Source organism: Nerophis ophidion, linkage group LG21, assembly GCF_033978795.1.
Source record: "Nerophis ophidion isolate RoL-2023_Sa linkage group LG21, RoL_Noph_v1.0, whole genome shotgun sequence".
NCBI lineage: Eukaryota > Metazoa > Chordata > Actinopteri > Syngnathiformes > Syngnathidae > Nerophis > Nerophis ophidion.
In genome coordinates, this window is record NC_084631.1 from 44,846,722 (window position 1) to 44,865,920 (window position 19,199).

Genomic DNA, 19,199 nt, shown 5'->3' on the forward strand with positions numbered 1-19,199 from the left:
TGGACTCTATGGCAGTGGTTCTCAAATGGGGGTACTTGAAAGTGATTGATTGATTGATTGCTACTTTTATTAGTAGATTGCACAGTACAGTACATATTCCGTACAATTGACCACTAAATGGTAACACCCCAATAAGTTTTTCTACTTGTTTAAGTCGGGGTCCACGTTAATCAATTCATGGTCTCCCAAGGGGTACGTGAGATTAAAAAAATATATATTCTAAAAATAGCAACAATTCAAAAATCCTTTATAAATATATTTATTGAATAGAACTTCAACAAAATATGAATGCAAGTTGATAAAGTGTGAAAAGAAATGCAACAATGCAATATTCAGTGTTGACGGCTAGATTTTTTGTGGACATGTTCCATAAATATTGATGTTAAAGATTTCTTTTTTTGTGAAGAAATGTTTAGGAGTAAGTTGATGAATCCAGATGGATCTCTATTACAATCCCCAAAGAGGGCACTTTAAGTTGATGATTACTTCTATGTGGAGAAATCTGCATTTAGAATTGAACCACTTGTTTATTTTTCAATAAGTTTTTACTTATTTTTATATCTTTTTTTCCAAATAGTTGAAGAAAGACCACTACAAATGAGCAATATTTTGCACTGTTATACAATTTAATAAATCAGAAACTGATGACATAGTGCTGTATTTTACTTCTTTATCTCTTTTTTTTCAACCCAAAATGCTTTTCTCTGATTAGGGGGTACTTGAATTAAAAAAATGTTGACAGGGGGTACATCACTGAAAAAAGGTGGAGAACCACTGTGTTATGGAGTAAAGTTAGCTACTCAGAGTAAAATGAGTCCGCACAAATGGCTTAATTCCGCGCGGAATGAGTCTGCTCGTGTAAAGGAGAGTTAAATTACACCTTTGTTATTTGTCATATTTTGCAGTCCTGGGTTCAAATCCAGGCTCGGGATCTTTCTGTGTGGAGTTTGCATGTTCTCCCCGTGACTGCGTGGGTTCCCTCCGGGTACTCCGGCTTCCTCCCACTTCCAAAGACATGCACCTGGGGATAGGTTGATTGGCAACACTAAATTGGCCCTAATGTGTGAATGTGAGTGTGAATGTTGTCTGTCTATCTGTGTTGGCCCTGCGATGAGGTGGCGACTTGTCCAGGGTGTACCCTGCCTTCCGCCCGATTGTAGCTGAGATAGGCGCCAGCGCCCCCCGCGACCCCATAAGGGAATAAGCGGTAGAAAATGGATGGATGGATGGATAGTTCTCTTTTCTGCTCGAGTATGAGAGGGCAGTTTGATATCTTTTTGTCCCTCCTGAGCTCCTGTAGTCCTCCAAGGTCGTGTAGCCCCGCCCTTCTTCCCCTCACAGAAAAGTTTCACATGGCTGAAGCCAGCAGGTTGGAAGGAAGAGAAATAAAGCTTAGAACGGTGGGGAAAAGTCTCATCATTGATCAGTTACACACGTGCACGGAACAGGCCCGAACGTGAAGTGAATTATATTTATATAGCGCTTTTCTCTATCAATCAATCAATCAATCAATGTTTATTTATATAGCCCCAAATCACAAATGTCTCAAAGGACTGCACAAATCATTACGACTACAACATCCTCGGAAGAACCCACAAAAGGGCAAGGAAAACTCACACCCAGTGGGCAGGGAGAATTCACATCCAGTGGGACGCCAGTGACAATGCTGACTATGAGAAACCTTGGAGAGGACCTCAGATGTGGGCAACCCCCCCCCCTCTAGGGGACCGAAAGCAATGGATGTCGAGCGGGTCTAACATGATACTGTGAAAGTTCAATCCATAGTGGCTCCAACACAGCAGTGAGAGTCCCGTCCACAGGAAACCATCTCAAGCGGATCAGCAGCGTAGAGATGTCCCCAACCGATACAGGCGAGCGGTCCATCCTGGGTCCCGACGAGCGGTCCATCCTGGGTCTCGACTCTGGACAGTCAGTACTCTAGTGACTCAAAGCGCTTTTACATAGTGAAAGCCAATATCTAAGTTCCATTTAAAGCAGTGTGGGTGGCACTGGGAGCAGGTGGGTAAAGTGCCTTGCCCAAGGACACAACGGCAGTGACTAGGATGGCAGAAGCGGGGATCCAACCTGGAACCCTCTATGTTGCTGGCACAGACACTCTATCAGCCGAGCTATACCGCCCCATACCGCGGAATGAGTCCGCACACACGTAAAGAGTTGTCGTGCTCGCAAAATAAGTGTGTTCTCGCTAGGGGTGTAACGGTACACAACATTTTGGTTCGGTACATACCTCGGTTTAGTGGTCACGGCTCAGTTCATTTTCGGTACTGTAAGAAAACAACAAAATATAAGTTTTTGGGTTATTTATTTACCAAATTTGTGAACAGTGGCTTAATCCCTTTAACATTGGGAACACTATAATAATTCTGACCACGTTAATCCGCATCAAACTGCCTCAAATTGTTGCTCAGATTAAATAAAATGACACAACTTTTCTTCTACATATAAAAAGTGCAACATTAAACAGTTTCAAGTCAACTCATCATGCTTAATTTATTACAGCATTTGGGAAGCCTGTGGTTGATTTTTATTATGTAAATGTTATATTTTTATCAACATGTGATAGCAGGGACTCTGCCATTCAAAGCTTTTCTGTCCGTAAAACACACACACACACACACCGCAAAATGAGCTAACGTTACGCTAAAAGCTAATTAGCCTTCACCTCAAGCCAGGACTGCGAGTGAGCTTTTCAAGTTCATTATACAAAAGTGGTGAATTTGGCACATTGTGTATGTAAATGGTAAATAAAAAGAGAATACAATGATTTGCAAATCCTTTTCAACTTATATTCAATTGAATAGACTGCAAAGACTAAATATTTAATGTTCAAACTGAGAAACGTAATTTTTTGCAAATATTAGCTTATTTGGAATTTGATGCCTGCAACATGTTTCAAAAAAGCTGGCACCAGAGGCAAAAACGACTGAGAAAGTTGAGGAATGCTCATCAAACACTTATTTGGAACATCCCACAGGTGAACGGGCTAATTGGGAACAGGTGGGTGCCATGATTGGCTATAAAAGGAGCTTCCATGAAATGCTTAGTCATTCACAAACAAGGATGGGGCGAGGGTCACCACTTGTCCAATAGTTTAAGAACAACATTTATCAACCAGCGATTGCAAATAATTTGGGGATTTCACCATCTTCGGTCCGTAATATCATCAAAAGGTTCAGAAAATCTGGAGAAATCACTGCACGTAAGCGATAATATTACGGACCGTTGAACCCTCAGGCGGTGCTGCATCAAAAACAGACATCAGTGTGTGAAGGATATCACCACATGGGCTCAGGAACACTTCAGAAAACCACTGTTAGTAATTACAGTTTGTCGCCACATCTGTAAGTGTAAGTTAAAACTCTACTATGCAAAGCCAAAGCCATTTATCAACAACACCCAGAAACAATCTAAGATGGACTGATGCAAAGTGGAAAAGTGTTCTGTGGTCTGACGAGTCCACTGTAGACGTCGTGTCCATCCAGACCAAAGAGTTAAAAAAAACTTCCGTACTGTTCTAGGCACAAAGTGTAAAAGCCAGCATCTGTGATGGTATGGGGGTGTATTAGTGGCCAAGGCATGGGTAACTTACACATCTGTGAAGGCACCATTAATGCTGAAAGGTGCATACAGGTTTTGGAGCAACATATGTTGCCATCTAAGCAACGTTATCATGGACGCCCCTGCTTATTTCAGCAAAACAATGCCAAGCTGCTTATTTCAGCATGACAATGCTAAGTATCTGTGATGGTATGGAGGTGTATTGGTGCCCAAGACATGGGTAACTTACACATCTGTGAAGGCACCATTAATGCTGAAAGGTACATACCGGTTTTGGAACAACATATGTTGCCATCCAAGCGACGTTATCATGGACGCCCCTGCTTATTTCAGCAATACACCCCCATACCATCACAGATACTTGGCATTGTCATGCTTATTTCAGCATGACAATGCCAAGTATCTGTGATGGTATGGGGGTGTATTGGTGCCCAAGGCATGGGTAACTTACACATCTGTGAAGGCACCATTAATGCTGAAAGGTACATACAGGTTTTGGAGCAACATATGTTGCCATCCAAGCGACTTTATCATGGACGCTCCTGCTTATTTCAGCATGACAATGCCAAGCCACGTGTTACAACAGCGTGGCTTCGTAGTAAGAGTGTGTGTACTAGACTGGCCTGCCTGTAGTCCAGACCTGTCTCCCATTGAAAATGTGTGGTGCATTATGAAGCCTAAAATACCACAACAGAGACCCTGGACTGTTGAACAACTTAAGCTGTACATCAAGCAAGAATGGGAAATAATTCCACCTGAAAAGCTTCAAAAATGTGTCTCCTCAGTTCCCAAACGTTTACTGAGTGTTGTTAAAAGGAAAGGTGATGTAACACAGTGGTGAACATGCCCTTTCCCAACTACTTTGGCACGTGCTGCAGCCATGAAATTGTAAGTTAATTATTATTTGCCAAAAAAAAATGAAGTTTCACAGTTGGAACATTAAATATCTTGTCTTTGCAGTCAATTGAAGATAAGTTGAAAATGATTTGCCAATCATTGTGTTCTGTTTTTATTTACCATTTACACACCTTCACTGCCTCCTGTTAAGCACCTGTGCTTTCCATGTGTTGTTTACATGCAAACGCACCTTCTTCAGCAAATATGCTTCCAGGCACTCGCAGTCCTTTTTTGAATTGAGTACGGCTACAAAATAAGCTACTTTGTTGACAAAGACCGTTGCAACCAAAACATTGGGTCATCATTTTAATACTTCTCATTTTTAAATCAGTATTTTTGTTGTTGTTTGTGTTCAGGTCAGTTTTACGTCATGATGACCCCACCTGAGGTTCTGCAGTCGGCGGCCCAACGTTCATTGGCCCCACGCGGACACGCTTTCCCGCCGTGAGTACACAAAGCCTTTCTGCACTTACACAAAAGTCCTCCCTAAAATCACCACATTCTTCCTCCACACACGGCCACCCTTTAAAAAGCTCCCATGTATTCCCTTTTTTGAAAAAGTTCTCTAAACATGATTCGCACTAGAGATGAAGAAAAAAAAACCCTGGAGATCAATAGCCGTCCTTTTTAAATGATCCAACCTCTGAAAACCACACTGTGTCCTACTTACCTGCCATCCCCAGAGACCTTGATGAAAGCGAGATGTTGCAGCATGGCAGCACAAACTGGTGAGGAGACTTTTCAACATTCCACACATGTTGCCATCACTGCTTCATGTACACATGGAACTAAACTATCATGCATTGTGTGGTGTGTGTCTATAGAGGATACTTCTCATATGTTAACACCTTCTCTTTTATTTAGTCAAATGTCTGGTTGTAGGAATGCAAAAAGGAATTGTAATATTGTTGTATATTTAACTCAATTTACTAGAAAGACAGGGAAAAAAAATGTATTTTAGTTTTTTTGACTTTGCAATACTTTAAAGGCTAAAACACTATTTGATATATTTTGTATGTATGCTTTATAATATGATATATATATATATAATAATATGATATCTTATATTTTTGGTCAAAAGCCACACAATTTTTATGTTCATCATTTTGTAAAAAGGCTAAAAAATATTTTATAATGTTTTGATTAATTTTAATTTTGCAATTCTGTAAAGGCTAAATAACTGATATATTTTTATGTATGCTTTTTAAATTTATCAAAAAATAAATATATATATTTTTATTTTATTTTTTTTATTTTTTATTTTTTGTGTGTGTGTGGAAAAAAGCCACACGTTTTTTTGATGTTCATCATTTTTGAAAAGGCTTAAAAAAACTATTATTTTTTTTTTATTTTGCAATACTGTAAAGGCTAAAAAACTATTTGATATATTTTTTATGTATGCTTTTTAATTTTATTAGCAAAACAACAACGGAAAAAAAAATATGTATATACACACATATATATATATATATATATATATATATATATATATATATATATATATATATATATATATATATATATAATAGGAATGCAAAAAGGAATTGTAATATTGTTGTATATTTAACTCAATTTACTAGAAAGACAGGGACAAAAAATTTATTTTTGTTTTTTTGACTTTGCAATACTTTAAAGGCTAAAACACTATTTGATATATTTTGTATGTATGCTTTATAATATGATATATATATATATAATAATATGATATCTTATATTTTTGGTCAAAGGCCACACAATTTTTATGTTCATCATTTTGTAAAAAGGCTAAAAAATATTTTATAATGTTTTGATTAATTTTAATTTTGCAATTCTGTAAAGGCTAAATGACTGATATATTTTTATGTATGCTTTTTAAATTTATCAAAAAATAAATATATATATTTTTATTTTATTTTTTTTATTTTTTATTTTTTGTGTGTGTGTGGAAAAAAGCCACACGTTTTTTTGATGTTCATCATTTTTGAAAAGGCTTAAAAAAACTATTATTTTTTTTTTATTTTGCAATACTGTAAAGGCTAAAAAACTATTTGATATATTTTTTATGTATGCTTTTTAATTTTATTAGCAAAACAACAACGGAAAAAAAAATATGTATATACACACACATATATATACATATATATATATATATATAATAGGAATGCAAAAAGGAATTGTAATATTGTTGTATATTTAACTCAATTTACTAGAAAGACAGGGACAAAAAATTTATTTTTGTTTTTTTGACTTTGCAATACTTTAAAGGCTAAAACACTATTTGATATATTTTGTATGTATGCTTTATAATATGATATATATATATATAATAATATGATATCTTATATTTTTGGTCAAAGGCCACACAATTTTTATGTTCATCATTTTGTAAAAAGGCTAAAAAATATTTTATAATGTTTTGATTAATTTTAATTTTGCAATTCTGTAAAGGCTAAATGACTGATATATTTTTATGTATGCTTTTTAAATTTATCAAAAAATAAATATATATATTTTTATTTTATTTTTTTTATTTTTTATTTTTTGTGTGTGTGTGGAAAAAAGCCACACGTTTTTTTGATGTTCATCATTTTTGAAAAGGCTTAAAAAAACTATTATTTTTTTTTTATTTTGCAATACTGTAAAGGCTAAAAAACTATTTGATATATTTTTTATGTATGCTTTTTAATTTTATTAGCAAAACAACAACGGAAAAAAAAATATGTATATACACACACATATATATACATATATATATATATATATAATAGGAATGCAAAAAGGAATTGTAATATTGTTGTATATTTAACTCAATTTACTAGAAAGACAGGGAAAAAAAATGTATTTTTGTTTTTTTGACTTTGCAATACTTTAAAGGCTAAAACACTATTTGATATATTTTGTATGTATGCTTTATAATATGATATATATATATATATATAGAATAATATGATATCTTATATTTTTGGTCAAAAGCCACACAATTTTTATGTTCATCATTTTGTAAAAAGGCTAAAAAATATTTTATAATGTTTTGATTAATTTTAATTTTGCAATTCTGTAAAGGCTAAATAACTGATATATTTTTATGTATGCTTTTTAAATTTATCAAAAAATAAATATATATATTTTTATTTTTTTTATTTTTTGTGTGTGTGTGGAAAAAAGCCACACGTTTTTTTTGATGTTCATCATTTTTGAAAAGGCTTAAAAAACTATTATTTTTTTTTTATTTTGCAATACTGTAAAGGCTAAAACACTATTTGATATATTTTGTATGTATGCTTTATAATATGATATATATATATATATATATATATAATAATAATATGATATCTTATATTTTTGGTCAAAAGCCACACAATTTTTATGTTCATCATTTTGTAAAAAGGCAAAAAAATATTTTATAATGTTTTGATTAATTTAAATTTTGCAATTCTGTAAAGGCTAAATAACTGATATATTTTTATGTATGCTTTTTAAATTTATCACAAAATAAATATATATATTTTTATTTTAGTTTTTTTATTTTTTATTTTTTGTGTGTGTGTGGAAAAAAGCCACACGTTTTTTTGATGTTCATCATTTTTGAAAAGGCTTAAACTATTTTTTATTTTTTATTTTGCAATACTGTAAAGGCTAAAAAACTATTTGATATATTTTTTATGTATGCTTTTTAATTTTATTAGCAAAACAACAACGGAAAAAAAAATATGTATATATACATATATATATATTATATATATATATATACATATATATATATATATATATATATATAATATGATACGATATATTATATTTTTGAGTAAAAATGCCACACAATTTTATGTTCCTCATTTTGTAAAAAGGCTGTAAAAAAAACATAACGTTTAGATTTTTTTTAATTTTGCAATACTATAAAGGCTAAAAAAGTATTTTATATATTTTTTATGAATGCTTTTTACATATATGAAATATATTTATATATATATATTTAAAAAAGAAAAAAAAAAATATATATATATATACCCGTGTGTGTGTGTGTGTGTGTGTGTGTGTGTGTGTGTGTGTATATATATATATATATATATATATACATACATACACTTTAATATATTTTTGAATAAAAATGCCACACATTTTTTTAATGTTCATTATGTAACAAAGCTAAAAAAAAAACATGTTTAGATTTTTCTTTTAAATTTTGCCATACTTTAAAAGCTAAAAGACTATTTGATATATTTTTTGTGGATGCTTTTTAATTTTATAAACAAAAACAAACAACATTTTATGTATATATTTGAATGATGTATTATATTCTAAAAATGCAACAATTTCTTTTTATGTTCATTTTGTAAAAAGGGTATAAAAAAAACATTTTATAATGTTTAGATTTAGTCCAAAAGCTAAAATCTTTTTTCTGTTTGTTTTGTAAATGGACTAGAAAATGAAGTTTTAGTATTTCTTAAATTTTGTAAATTAGATTAAAAAACATATTTTTCCAATATTTTGTAAGAAGACTGAACATTGTTTTATGTTAATGTCTTTTTGCTAATTTTGTAAAAAGGCTAAAGAACATTTATCACTTTATTTTAGATTTAATACAACAGCTATAACCAATTTAATATTCTGTGTTTGGTAAAAATATAAAACAAATGTTTTATATTTTTGTGTTTGTGTGTGTGCGTGCATATGTATTTATTTTCAATTATTATTTGGTAGACATGATAGACAATTAATTAACTTTAAAAAAAGGCCAAAAAAACATTTATATTTATGTTAACCTTTTATGTTTGTATATTTATCTTTGTAAAAAAAAAAAAAAAGCTTTTAAAAACATTTAAATGTACAGCTTTTTCTACTTTATTAGTATCAATGCTCAACATTGCAGCATTCTTTGCATGTTGCTTTAGTGCTCTATTTGATCTGTTTTGATGTTCAATTTTCTTTCTGCAATTTGCTGCCGACCAATAAAAAAACAGCACAAATGGCCCTCAATGACGCAGTTTGGACTTAAGGGAGGAAGGCTCCCAAAAGTCTGGCCTTTGAAGGCTTTACACCTCCAAAATTGTGATGATCTAGTACAGGGGTGTCCAAACTTTTTCCACTGAGGGCCGTACACTGAAAAATCAAAGCAAGCAGGGGCCATTTATTTAAAAAACCAGTACAATATATGTATAAAACATATATATTTAGGCCTCCAGTCAGGCTTGATCCCGGGGACCCCAAAGGGTTTTGGTAAAAATTAAATGTTAAAAATGTGTCATTATTCAGTATTATTGTTTTTATTATTATTGAAGTTTTAAATCTCTAGATCAACACTAAGTCCATCTGTCAATATGACGTTTTTAGAGATTTTAAGTTTAATGCTCTTTTTGTCAAAGAAAACCATGGAAAAAAACACAAAATATTTTCAGCCAATAAATTTTTTAAATAGAATATTTGAGATTATATAATAATTGGAGCCGTAAAACTCCTAACACCATTGATTTTATGACAAAAACAAAACAAACTGATCAAAAGGGGTCCTACTCATTAAAGTGTTCAAAAATAAATAAATACATTTTTTTGCTGTTTGATTTCAACACAATAATCTCGAGATCTATCTGTCAATTATTAGTTTTTTTGTTGTTCATTTTTTTTGTTTGTTCGTTTTAGGCCCTTTGAAAAACAAAACAGCTCAGTTTTTTATATAGCAAACACAAAATATGCAACATTTGCCCCAAAAAATATGTCAAAGTGGAATATTTAATGTGACATAATTGGAGCCTTGAATTGGTCAATAATTCATGATTGATTTTGATTCACTATTTTTTTTTTAAAGAAAGAAACAGCCTGCATGGCAGCTTTGTGTTATTAGAGTAAACATTGCAACATGTTCTTGTTACATTTCACCCGTTTGCTCTCTATACCACTTTTTATGTTTTCAATTTTTTTCCTTAGTATTTTTAAAATGTGCCGTGGGGCCGTTAAAAAATTACCTGCGGGCCGCAAATGGCCCCCGGGCCGCACTTTGGACACCCCTGATCTTGTAAGAGTAAATAATTTAGTTGATGTTCTTGGATGTGTGAAACTGTAGCTAGAATTTACGGGGAAAACTGCTTTTGTTTCCTTCCAGGAAGGTGGAAGGTCCAAGGCCACCTCGCGATGAAAGGAGGCGAGCGCAGCACAATGAGGGTATACTTTTATATTTGTTTTGATGAACCTTGAAATGTTGAATATTACTTAACTGCCATGTGATCAACAGTGATGTACAAAAGCAGTGAAGTTGGCACATTGTGTAATTCGTATATAAAAATGCAGAATACAATGATTTGCAAATCCTTTTCAACTTTTAAAGCCGGCAGCGTTTCTGGATGTTGTTGATAAATGTCTTTCGCTTTGCATAGTAGAGTTGTAACTTGCACTTAAAGATGTAGCGACCAACTGTAGTTACTGACAGTGGTTTTCCGAAGTGTTCCTGAGCCCATGTGGTGATATCCTTTACACACTGATGTCGCTTTTCGATGCTGTACCGCCTGAGGGATCGAAGGTCCGTAATATCATCGCTTACGTGCAGTGATTTCTCCAGATTCTCTGAACCTTTTGATGATATTACGGACAATAGATGGTGAAATCCCTATATTCCTTACAATAGCCGGTTGAGAAAGTGGTGACCCTCGCCCCATCCTTCATGGAAGCTCTTTTTATAGCCAATCATGGCACCCACCTGTTCCCAATTAGCCTGTTCACCTGTGGGATGTTCCAAATAAGTGTTTGATGAGTATTCCTCAACTTTCTCAGTCTTTTGTGCCTGCTTTTTTGGACCATCTTGCAGGCATTTAATCCAAATGAGCTAATATTTGCAAAAAATAACAAAGTTTAACAGTTTGAACGTTGAGTATTTTGTCTTTGCAGTCTATTCAATTGAATATAAGTTGAAAAGGATTTTTACATGATTGTATTCTGTTTTTATTTACCATTTACACAACGTGACAACTTTACTGCTTTTGTGGTTTGTAGTTTTTCTCTTTCCATGTAAAGAATAATTCGTGATGGTGCCTGTTTGTATTTCCGTCCTTTTAGTGGAAAGAAGAAGAAGAGACAAGATCAACAACTGGATTGTCATGTTGTCCAAAATCATCCCCGACTGCAACATTGACAGTAGAACAGGCGCAGTAAGTGTTTAGTATCAGACCATGTCCACACCAATATGGATAGTTTAAAAAACAACACACATTTCTCACTGATTTGAAGCAAATCTCCATAGGCAGCTGACTTGGTTGCAATTATTCAGCAGAATGATACATGGTCAAACAGACAAGTTTATTTGGCGCAATGAGACGGTGTACAAAAAGCTGTTGCTAAAAAACTGATGACATCTATTAAACAGACAAGAAGCAAGGATTCATGCAGAGACAGAGTTCAATTTGGCTCAATGAGGAGAGACGTTTGGGCTGTACTGTAGTTACAGATTCAGATTATGCTCTAAAGTCCAGCCCACATGCTCCATTATTTATTTGGGAGGTCCCTGCTTACATCACTGAGGCTGCTGCTGTAGGAAAGGGGGTAATCTCTGCCGCCCCAGTTAGACACAATATATGACTGTTCATGAAAGGCAAATGTGCTGACACTCGGGATATCGCCTTGTCTCTGCTCTTTCTGCGTCACGGCACTCGATGTTCTGGACACAGAAACTGATACGAGACGAGACTTTGCGCAGATAGAAAAGTACTATTTCAGCACAATTGATAATAACTATAGCAACAGCCTTTAAGCATAAAAGTTGTGTGAATTATTCTAACAAACTTAGATATTGGGTTTCAATATGTAAAGCGCTTTGTGTCATTTGAGAAAAAGCGCTATATAAATGTAATTCACTTCACTTTTTTATTCCCCCTGCAGAGTAAAGGAGGCATCCTGTCCAAAGCTTGTGATTATATCCGAGAGCTGCGTCAGAACAACCAGCGACTGCAGGACAGCTACAAAGAAGCAGAGAGAATCGAGCTGGACAATGAACTACTAAGACAACAGGTGAACAAAGAACTAGGGGAGCAACGGCCAGTCCACAAAAATCGACTATAAAATTGGGCGCCGACCAATTAATTTGTCGATAACAGTCGTGACGTCATGGTTTTATCCGGACAGAAGTAGTCGTCTTTATTTTTAGTTTGCACATAACTAAAATGATCCCAAGCTAAAATTAAAAACCAATAACCGAATTAGAACCACTGAATATGTGTAAACTTCATAATCCGATTAATCGACTAATCGTTAAGATAGTCGACTATCAAAATGGAGCAGCCATCCAGAAACTTGAGGTTGCAGCTTTCGCCTGTTGTCATGATTCTGAATAGTTAGATATCTTCACGTCCTCAACTAAAAGAGTCGCCAGGCACGCAGCACTCCTTCTTCTCCCAAGAGTCCGTCGTGTGTCCTGCAACAACCGCTCCGTCACGACAAGCAGGTTCCCCCGAACCCAAGATCTTGTCAATTTCGTTGAGGCCGCTTAAATAGTTCCAATGTTCAGATTTGGAGAGCAGTGCAGAAGTTAAGACGAGACCAAGAAGCAAGCAAGAGAGGAAATGGTAGCGCCCGCCTTCGATGAGCGCCAGTGAGAAATTCTATATTTTTATTGTAATATTTTCAGAATGTGTTTGTTCTATATTTGGGTGTATTAGTGCCCAAGGCATGGGTAACTTACACATCTGTGAAGGCACCATTAATGCTGAAAGGTACATACAGGTTTTGGAACAACATATGTTGTCATCCAAGCAACGTTATCATGGACGCCCCTGCTTATTTCAGCAAGACAATGCCAAGCCATTTGCTACAACAGCGTGGTTTCTACTAGAGATGCGCGGATAGGCAATTATACCATCCGCATCACCAAAGTCGTCATCCACCCCAACCAACATTTTATCAGAACCGTACCCGCCCGCTGAAATACATCAGAGGTTGTCCGCCTTTACCACTCACAGAGCTTTTTAAACCTGTTTCACAGAGTAATGATGACAATTGGAGCCGCTAACGTACCCTTGACTATCCAATAGCGTTCATCCTGATGACAAGAATATGGATGTGCTGTGAAGCCATTGCCTTAAACACCTTCAACAACATGTACAAACCGATGTCGGTCTGGCAACATGTTGTGTGCAGCTTCCACACTCACACGTACAAGATTGAAAAGCATACTGGGTGATACAGAGTACACTGATGGTTGTGATATAAACAACTTGAACACTTACTAATATGCGCCACGTTGAAGCCACACCCAACAAGATTGACAAACACATTTCGGGAGAACATCCTCACAGTAACACAACATAAACGCAACACAACAAATACCCATAATCCTTTGTATCCGTGACACACCTCTGGATATATTTTACACCCCCGCGCCCCCAACCCCGCCCACCTTACCGACACACTTTCCGGATGGTTTAACCGCCACCCACCCGAATTTAATTAAAATCTATTTTTTTGTCATGTCAACTGCCCCACCCGCGGTTTATCTGCGGACTTTGCGGATGAGACCGCAAACCGCGCATCTCTAGCGGGTACTTTCCTGGCCCGCCTGCAGTCCAGACCTGTCTCCCATGGAAAATGTGTGGCGCATTATGAAGCGTAAAATATGACTGTTGAAGGACTGAAGCTCTACATAAAACAAGAATGGGAAAGAATTCCACTTTCAAAGCTTCAACAATTAGTTTCCTCAGTTCCCAAACGTTTATTGACTGTTGTTAAAAGAAAAGGTGATGTAACACAGTGGTGAACATGCCCTTTCCCAACTACTTTGGCACGTGTTGCAGCCATGAAATTCTAAGTTAATTATTATTTGCAAAAAAAAAAGTTTAAGTTTGAACATCAAATATGTTGTCTTTGTAGTGCATTCAACTGAATATGGGTTGAAAACAGGGATGCACCGAAATGAAAATTTGTGGCCAAAGCCGAAACCGAATAAAATTTGAGCGCTTGGCCGAAGGCTGAATACCAAATACCGAATAATAAATGCAGTTTTTCACAACTTTTTTATATTGCATAAATAGCCTAGAATAAATTTTTAGACATGTTTTTCAAATAAAGTAAATTTTTATTGAATATTGACATTTTTTAATATTCCAGTAGCCTTTGCTTTTCAAAAAAAGCACAGTTTTCCATTTATATTAGGCCTTCAAACAAAACATGCATTCCAAAAAAAATAATAAAGTGCATTAAAGTGGATAAACCCACAACAAATGAATTATTGTCCTTTTGGCAAAAGTCTGCTTAGCCACAGTAGATATGCTAATAATGTAAACAGAGGGCTCAGGTAAATCTCAATTAAGTGTGAGCTTGTAACCTCATACACTTATACAGGTAGCCTACACAACAGGCTAATGTAAACAGAGGCCCCACTAAATCTCAATAAGTGTGTGCTTGTAACCTCATACACTTATACAGGTACACAACATATCCCAGGCCAGAACAGATTTGTCAATAACAGTACTTCAGCTTTTTTTTGACAAATCTGTCACCGATTCTGTTCATAACTTTTATGGACAGAATTTCTAGGCGCAGTCAAGGCGTTGAGGGGTTCCGGTTTGGTGACCGCAGGATTAGGTCTCTGCTTTTTGCAGATGATGTGGTCCTGATGGCTTCATCTGACCGGGATCTTCAGCTCTCGCTGGATCGGTTCGCAGCCGAGTGTGAAGCGACCGGAATGAGAATCAGCACCTCCAAGTCCGAGTCCATGGTTCTCGCCCGGAAAAGGGTGGAGTGCCATCTCCGGGTTGGGGAGGAGACCCTGCCCCAAGTGGAGGTGTTCAAGTACCTAGGAGTCTTGTTCACGAGTGAGGGAAGAGTGGATGGTGAGATCGACAGGCGGATCGGTGCGGCGTCTTCAGTAATGCGGACGTTGTACCGATCCGTTGTGGTGAAGAAGGAGCTGAGCCGGAAGGCAAAGCTCTCAATTTACCGGTCGATCTACGTTCCCATCCTCACCTATGGTCATGAGCTTTGGGTTATGACCGAAAGGACAAGATCACGGGTACAAGCGGCCCAAATGAGTTTGGGTCTCTCCCTTAGAGATAGGGTGAGAAGCTCTGCCATCCGGGAGGAACTCAAAGTAAAGCCGCTGCTCCTCAAAAGGAGAGGAGCCAGATGAGGTGGTTCGGGCATCTGGTCAGGATGCCACCCGAACGCCTCCCTAGGGAGGTGTTTAGGGCACGTCCAACCGGTAGGAGGCCACGGGGAAGACCCAGGACACGTTGGGAAGACTATGTCTCCCGGCTGGCCTGGGTTAGTGCAGGGACGCTCACACTTTTTCTGCAGGCGAGCTACGTTTCAATTGACCAAGTCGAGGAGATCTACCTCATTCCTATTTATATTTATTTATTTATGAAAGAGACATTTTTGTTAACAAGTTAATGGTGTTTAATGATAATACAAGCATGTTTAACACACATAGATTCCTTTCTTTAATGAAGACAAGAATATAAGTTGGTGTATTACCTGATTCTGATGACTTGCATTGATTAGAATTAGACAGTGGTGCTGATAACGTCCGCATTTTCAAATGGAGGAGAAAAAAAGTCCTCCTTTTCTGTCCAATACCACATGAAAGTGGTTGGATTTGGCATCTCATTTGTCCAACTTGCATACTCCTTTTTAAACACTTTATGAGAGTAGCATATGTGTGTGGCCCTTTAATGTCTGGCAGCAGGTGAGTGACGTCAGTGAGTGTGCGGGTGGGCAAGCAAGTGAGAAAGCGGTCGCTGAGGGCGGGGGAGAAATACATTGGCATCAAACTCCGTAGCTTGCTAGCTTTCTGAGACTCTTATTTTGTTAGCACAGGCAGGATGAAACAGGTCTTTTATGGTGAAGACAGGAACTGTGCAGTCGCTCTTTAGAGTTTTGACAGTAGGTACGGAGTCTCTAGAAATAAAATGTGTTTCTCTGCGTCCGCCCTGTTAGTGATTTTTTTCTTAAATATGAGCTCGCAGCAGCCAGCGTCATCTCACAAGATCCTCGGGTGCCGAGAATGTCTAACTGACGAAAGTGAAGTCTTGGTATGATTGATGATTGCTCATTTTTATGTCTATTTTTTAATGCCTGGCTTGAGATCGACTGACACACCCTCCGAGATCGACCAGTCGATCGCGATCGACGTAATGCCCACCCCTGAGCTAGACGAAGTGGCTGGGGAGAGGGAAGTCTGGGTTTCCCTGCTTAGGCTGTTGCCCCCGCGACCCGACCTTGGATAAGCGGAAGATGATGGATGGAGTACTTCAGCTTCAGAATAAAAAGAAGGAAACTAACTATGTATAAAACAATTTAAATTTAACACTGCACGTTGGTTGATTGCGTCACCGCGTCAAAAAATGTCGTCTTTGCGTCACACGCCACTATTCGCCCTTGCTTTTAACTCAATCCACCGAAGGCCAAATATGGCTTTTTTTGCCATATTCGGCCGAATATTTTCGGTTACCGATTAATTGGTGCATCCCTAAGGATTTGCAAATCATTGTATTCTGTTTATATTTACATCTAACACTATTTCCCAAACAGGGAAATAGTGTTAGATGTTCAAGTACCTAGGAGTCTTGTTCACGAGTGAGTGAAGAGTGGATGGTGAGATGGACAGGCGGATCGGTGCGGCGTCTTCAGTAATGCGGACGTTGTACCGATCCGTTGTGGTGAAGAAGGAGCTGAGCCGGAAGGCAAAGCTCTCAATTTACCGGTCGATCTACGTTCCCATCCTCACCAGTGTGGGGGCGGTATAGCTCGGTTGGTAGAGTGGCCGTGCCAGCAACTTGAGGGTTGCAGGTTCGATTCCCGCTTCCGCCATCCTAGTCACTGCCGTTGTGTCCTTGGGCAAGACACTTTACCCACCTGCTCCCAGTGCCACCCACACTGGTTTAAATGTAACTTAGATATTGGGTTTCACTATGTAAAGCGCTTTGAGTCACTTGAGAAAAAGCGCTATATAAATATAATTCACTTCACTTCACTTCACCTATGGTCATGAGCTTTGGGTCATGACCGAAAGGATAAGATCACGGGTGCAAGCGGCCCAAATGAGTTTGGGTCTCTCCCTTAGAGATAGGGTGAGAAGCTCTGCCATCCGGGAGGAACTCAAAGTAAAGCCGCTGCTCCTCCACATGGAGAGGAGCCAGATGAGGTGGTTCGGGCATCTGGTCAGGATGCCACCCGAACGCCTCCCTAGGGAGGTGTTTAGGGCACGTCCAACCGGTAGGAGGCCACGGGGAAGACCCAGGACACGTTGGGAAGACTATGTCTCCCGGCTGGTCTGGGAACGCCTCGGGATCCCCCCGGAAGAGCTAGACGAAGTGGTTGGGGAGAGGGAAGTCTGGGCTTCCCTGCTTAGGCTGCTGCCCCCGCGACCCGACCTCGGATAAGCGGAAGATGATGGATGGATGGATGGAGTACTTCAGCTTCAGAATAAAAAGAAGGAAACTAACTATGTATAAAACAATTTAAATTTAACACTGCACGTTGGTTGATTGCGTCACCGCGTCAAAAAATTGCGTCTTTGCGTCACACGCCACTATTCAGCCTTGCTTTTACCTCATTCCACCGAAGGCCGAATGTGGCTTTTTTTGCCATATTCGGCCGAATATATCCGGTTACCGATTAATCGGTGCATCCCTAGTTGAAAAGGATTTGCAAATCATTGTATTCTGTTTATATTTCCATCTAATACTATTTCCCAACTCATATGGAAACAAGGTTTGTAAAAGTCCGGCCCGCGTGTGCACAGGTTTTCCTCCATGCGTCCCCTGAGATAAAAATGAGTTTAACACCCCTGTCGTAGTAGAAGTGCTCCATCGTGCTGCCTCCTCCCATCTTCTCTCTCTGCATGTTTCCAGTTGGAGGAGCTGAAGAGCGACAACGCCCTGCTCCGAGCGCAGCTTCAGCAGCACGGCGTCGAAGTCAACGGAAACGCAACACCTCAGTGATAACCAAACTTGTTCCCACTCACCTGAACAATACCAGGAAAGGAATATCTGGGCCACAAAGTGAGCCTCAGGAAGAACCACTGACAGACTTGTCACGTCTTCTTCTATACGCTGCTGGCTGACATGAAGTGAGTCGCCTCACCGAGCCTCTCAAAGACCTCAGTACTTGCAAAAGGCTTGTTTTTACTGTAACCACTCCTCCATACCCCTTTTTTGTGGCTACCAAATCATGCTACATGGCTACTCTATTATTTTGTATTTTATTTATAAACCTAGTCCAAAGTTAGCACATTTGAAAGCAAGGATTCAAAGAGTAAACCCTTCTGATACTGTTTTTATTTTAGTACAATACTTAAATAGGGTGAATATTGGTGTAAACCTAGCTCAGGTATAAGGGTAGTGCACTAGGAACTGGTTCCCAGATTTTACAAATAGATATTATATATTGTTGGGTTATTTTCTATTTCCTTTTCCAAGTGCAAGGGATAAGTAGTGAATCAGTTAAATGGGCATTACATTGTAGCTTTTTGTTGTTGTTTTTTTTAGGACATTTTAGGTTAATGGATCCTGATATTTTTTTGGTCTGTGTTGCTTTTTATCCCCTCCCCGAATGTGGAACAATGTTGGGACCTTTGCAGTTAACTTAAGGCAATAAACAATGAGCATGGATGAGCTGATATTATTTTTATAACTACTGTTTTTGTCAAAACAGCATGGAATGCTAACTACTGGCGCCGCAAGTGAGTGATGCCAAATTAATAAAAGGTTTACAATTATTCAAATATCAATCAATCAATGTTTATTTATATAGCCCTAAATCACCAG

General features: G+C 37.4%; 1 protein-coding gene across 4 annotated transcripts in view; it reads left to right on the forward strand.

Annotated features, from left to right (window-relative positions):
* The window catches only part of usf2 (upstream transcription factor 2, c-fos interacting), a 47,734-nt gene extending 28,691 nt beyond the window's left edge, over positions 1-19,043 (forward strand). For 2 of the 4 annotated variants that reach the window (XM_061882743.1, XM_061882745.1), the window contains 6 exons: positions 4,833-4,920; positions 5,160-5,204; positions 10,553-10,611; positions 11,500-11,591; positions 12,319-12,447; positions 18,285-19,043. In XM_061882743.1, coding sequence (XP_061738727.1) covers positions 4,833-4,920; positions 5,160-5,204; positions 10,553-10,611; positions 11,500-11,591; positions 12,319-12,447; positions 18,285-18,374 — 503 coding nt within the window. In that variant the 3' untranslated portion in view covers positions 18,375-19,043. The remainder of the gene's footprint in view (positions 1-4,832; positions 4,921-5,159; positions 5,205-10,552; positions 10,612-11,499; positions 11,592-12,318; positions 12,448-18,284) is intronic. The other 2 variants (XM_061882744.1, XM_061882746.1) reach the window with 1 other exon arrangement.
* The last annotated feature ends 156 nt before the right edge of the window (positions 19,044-19,199 follow it).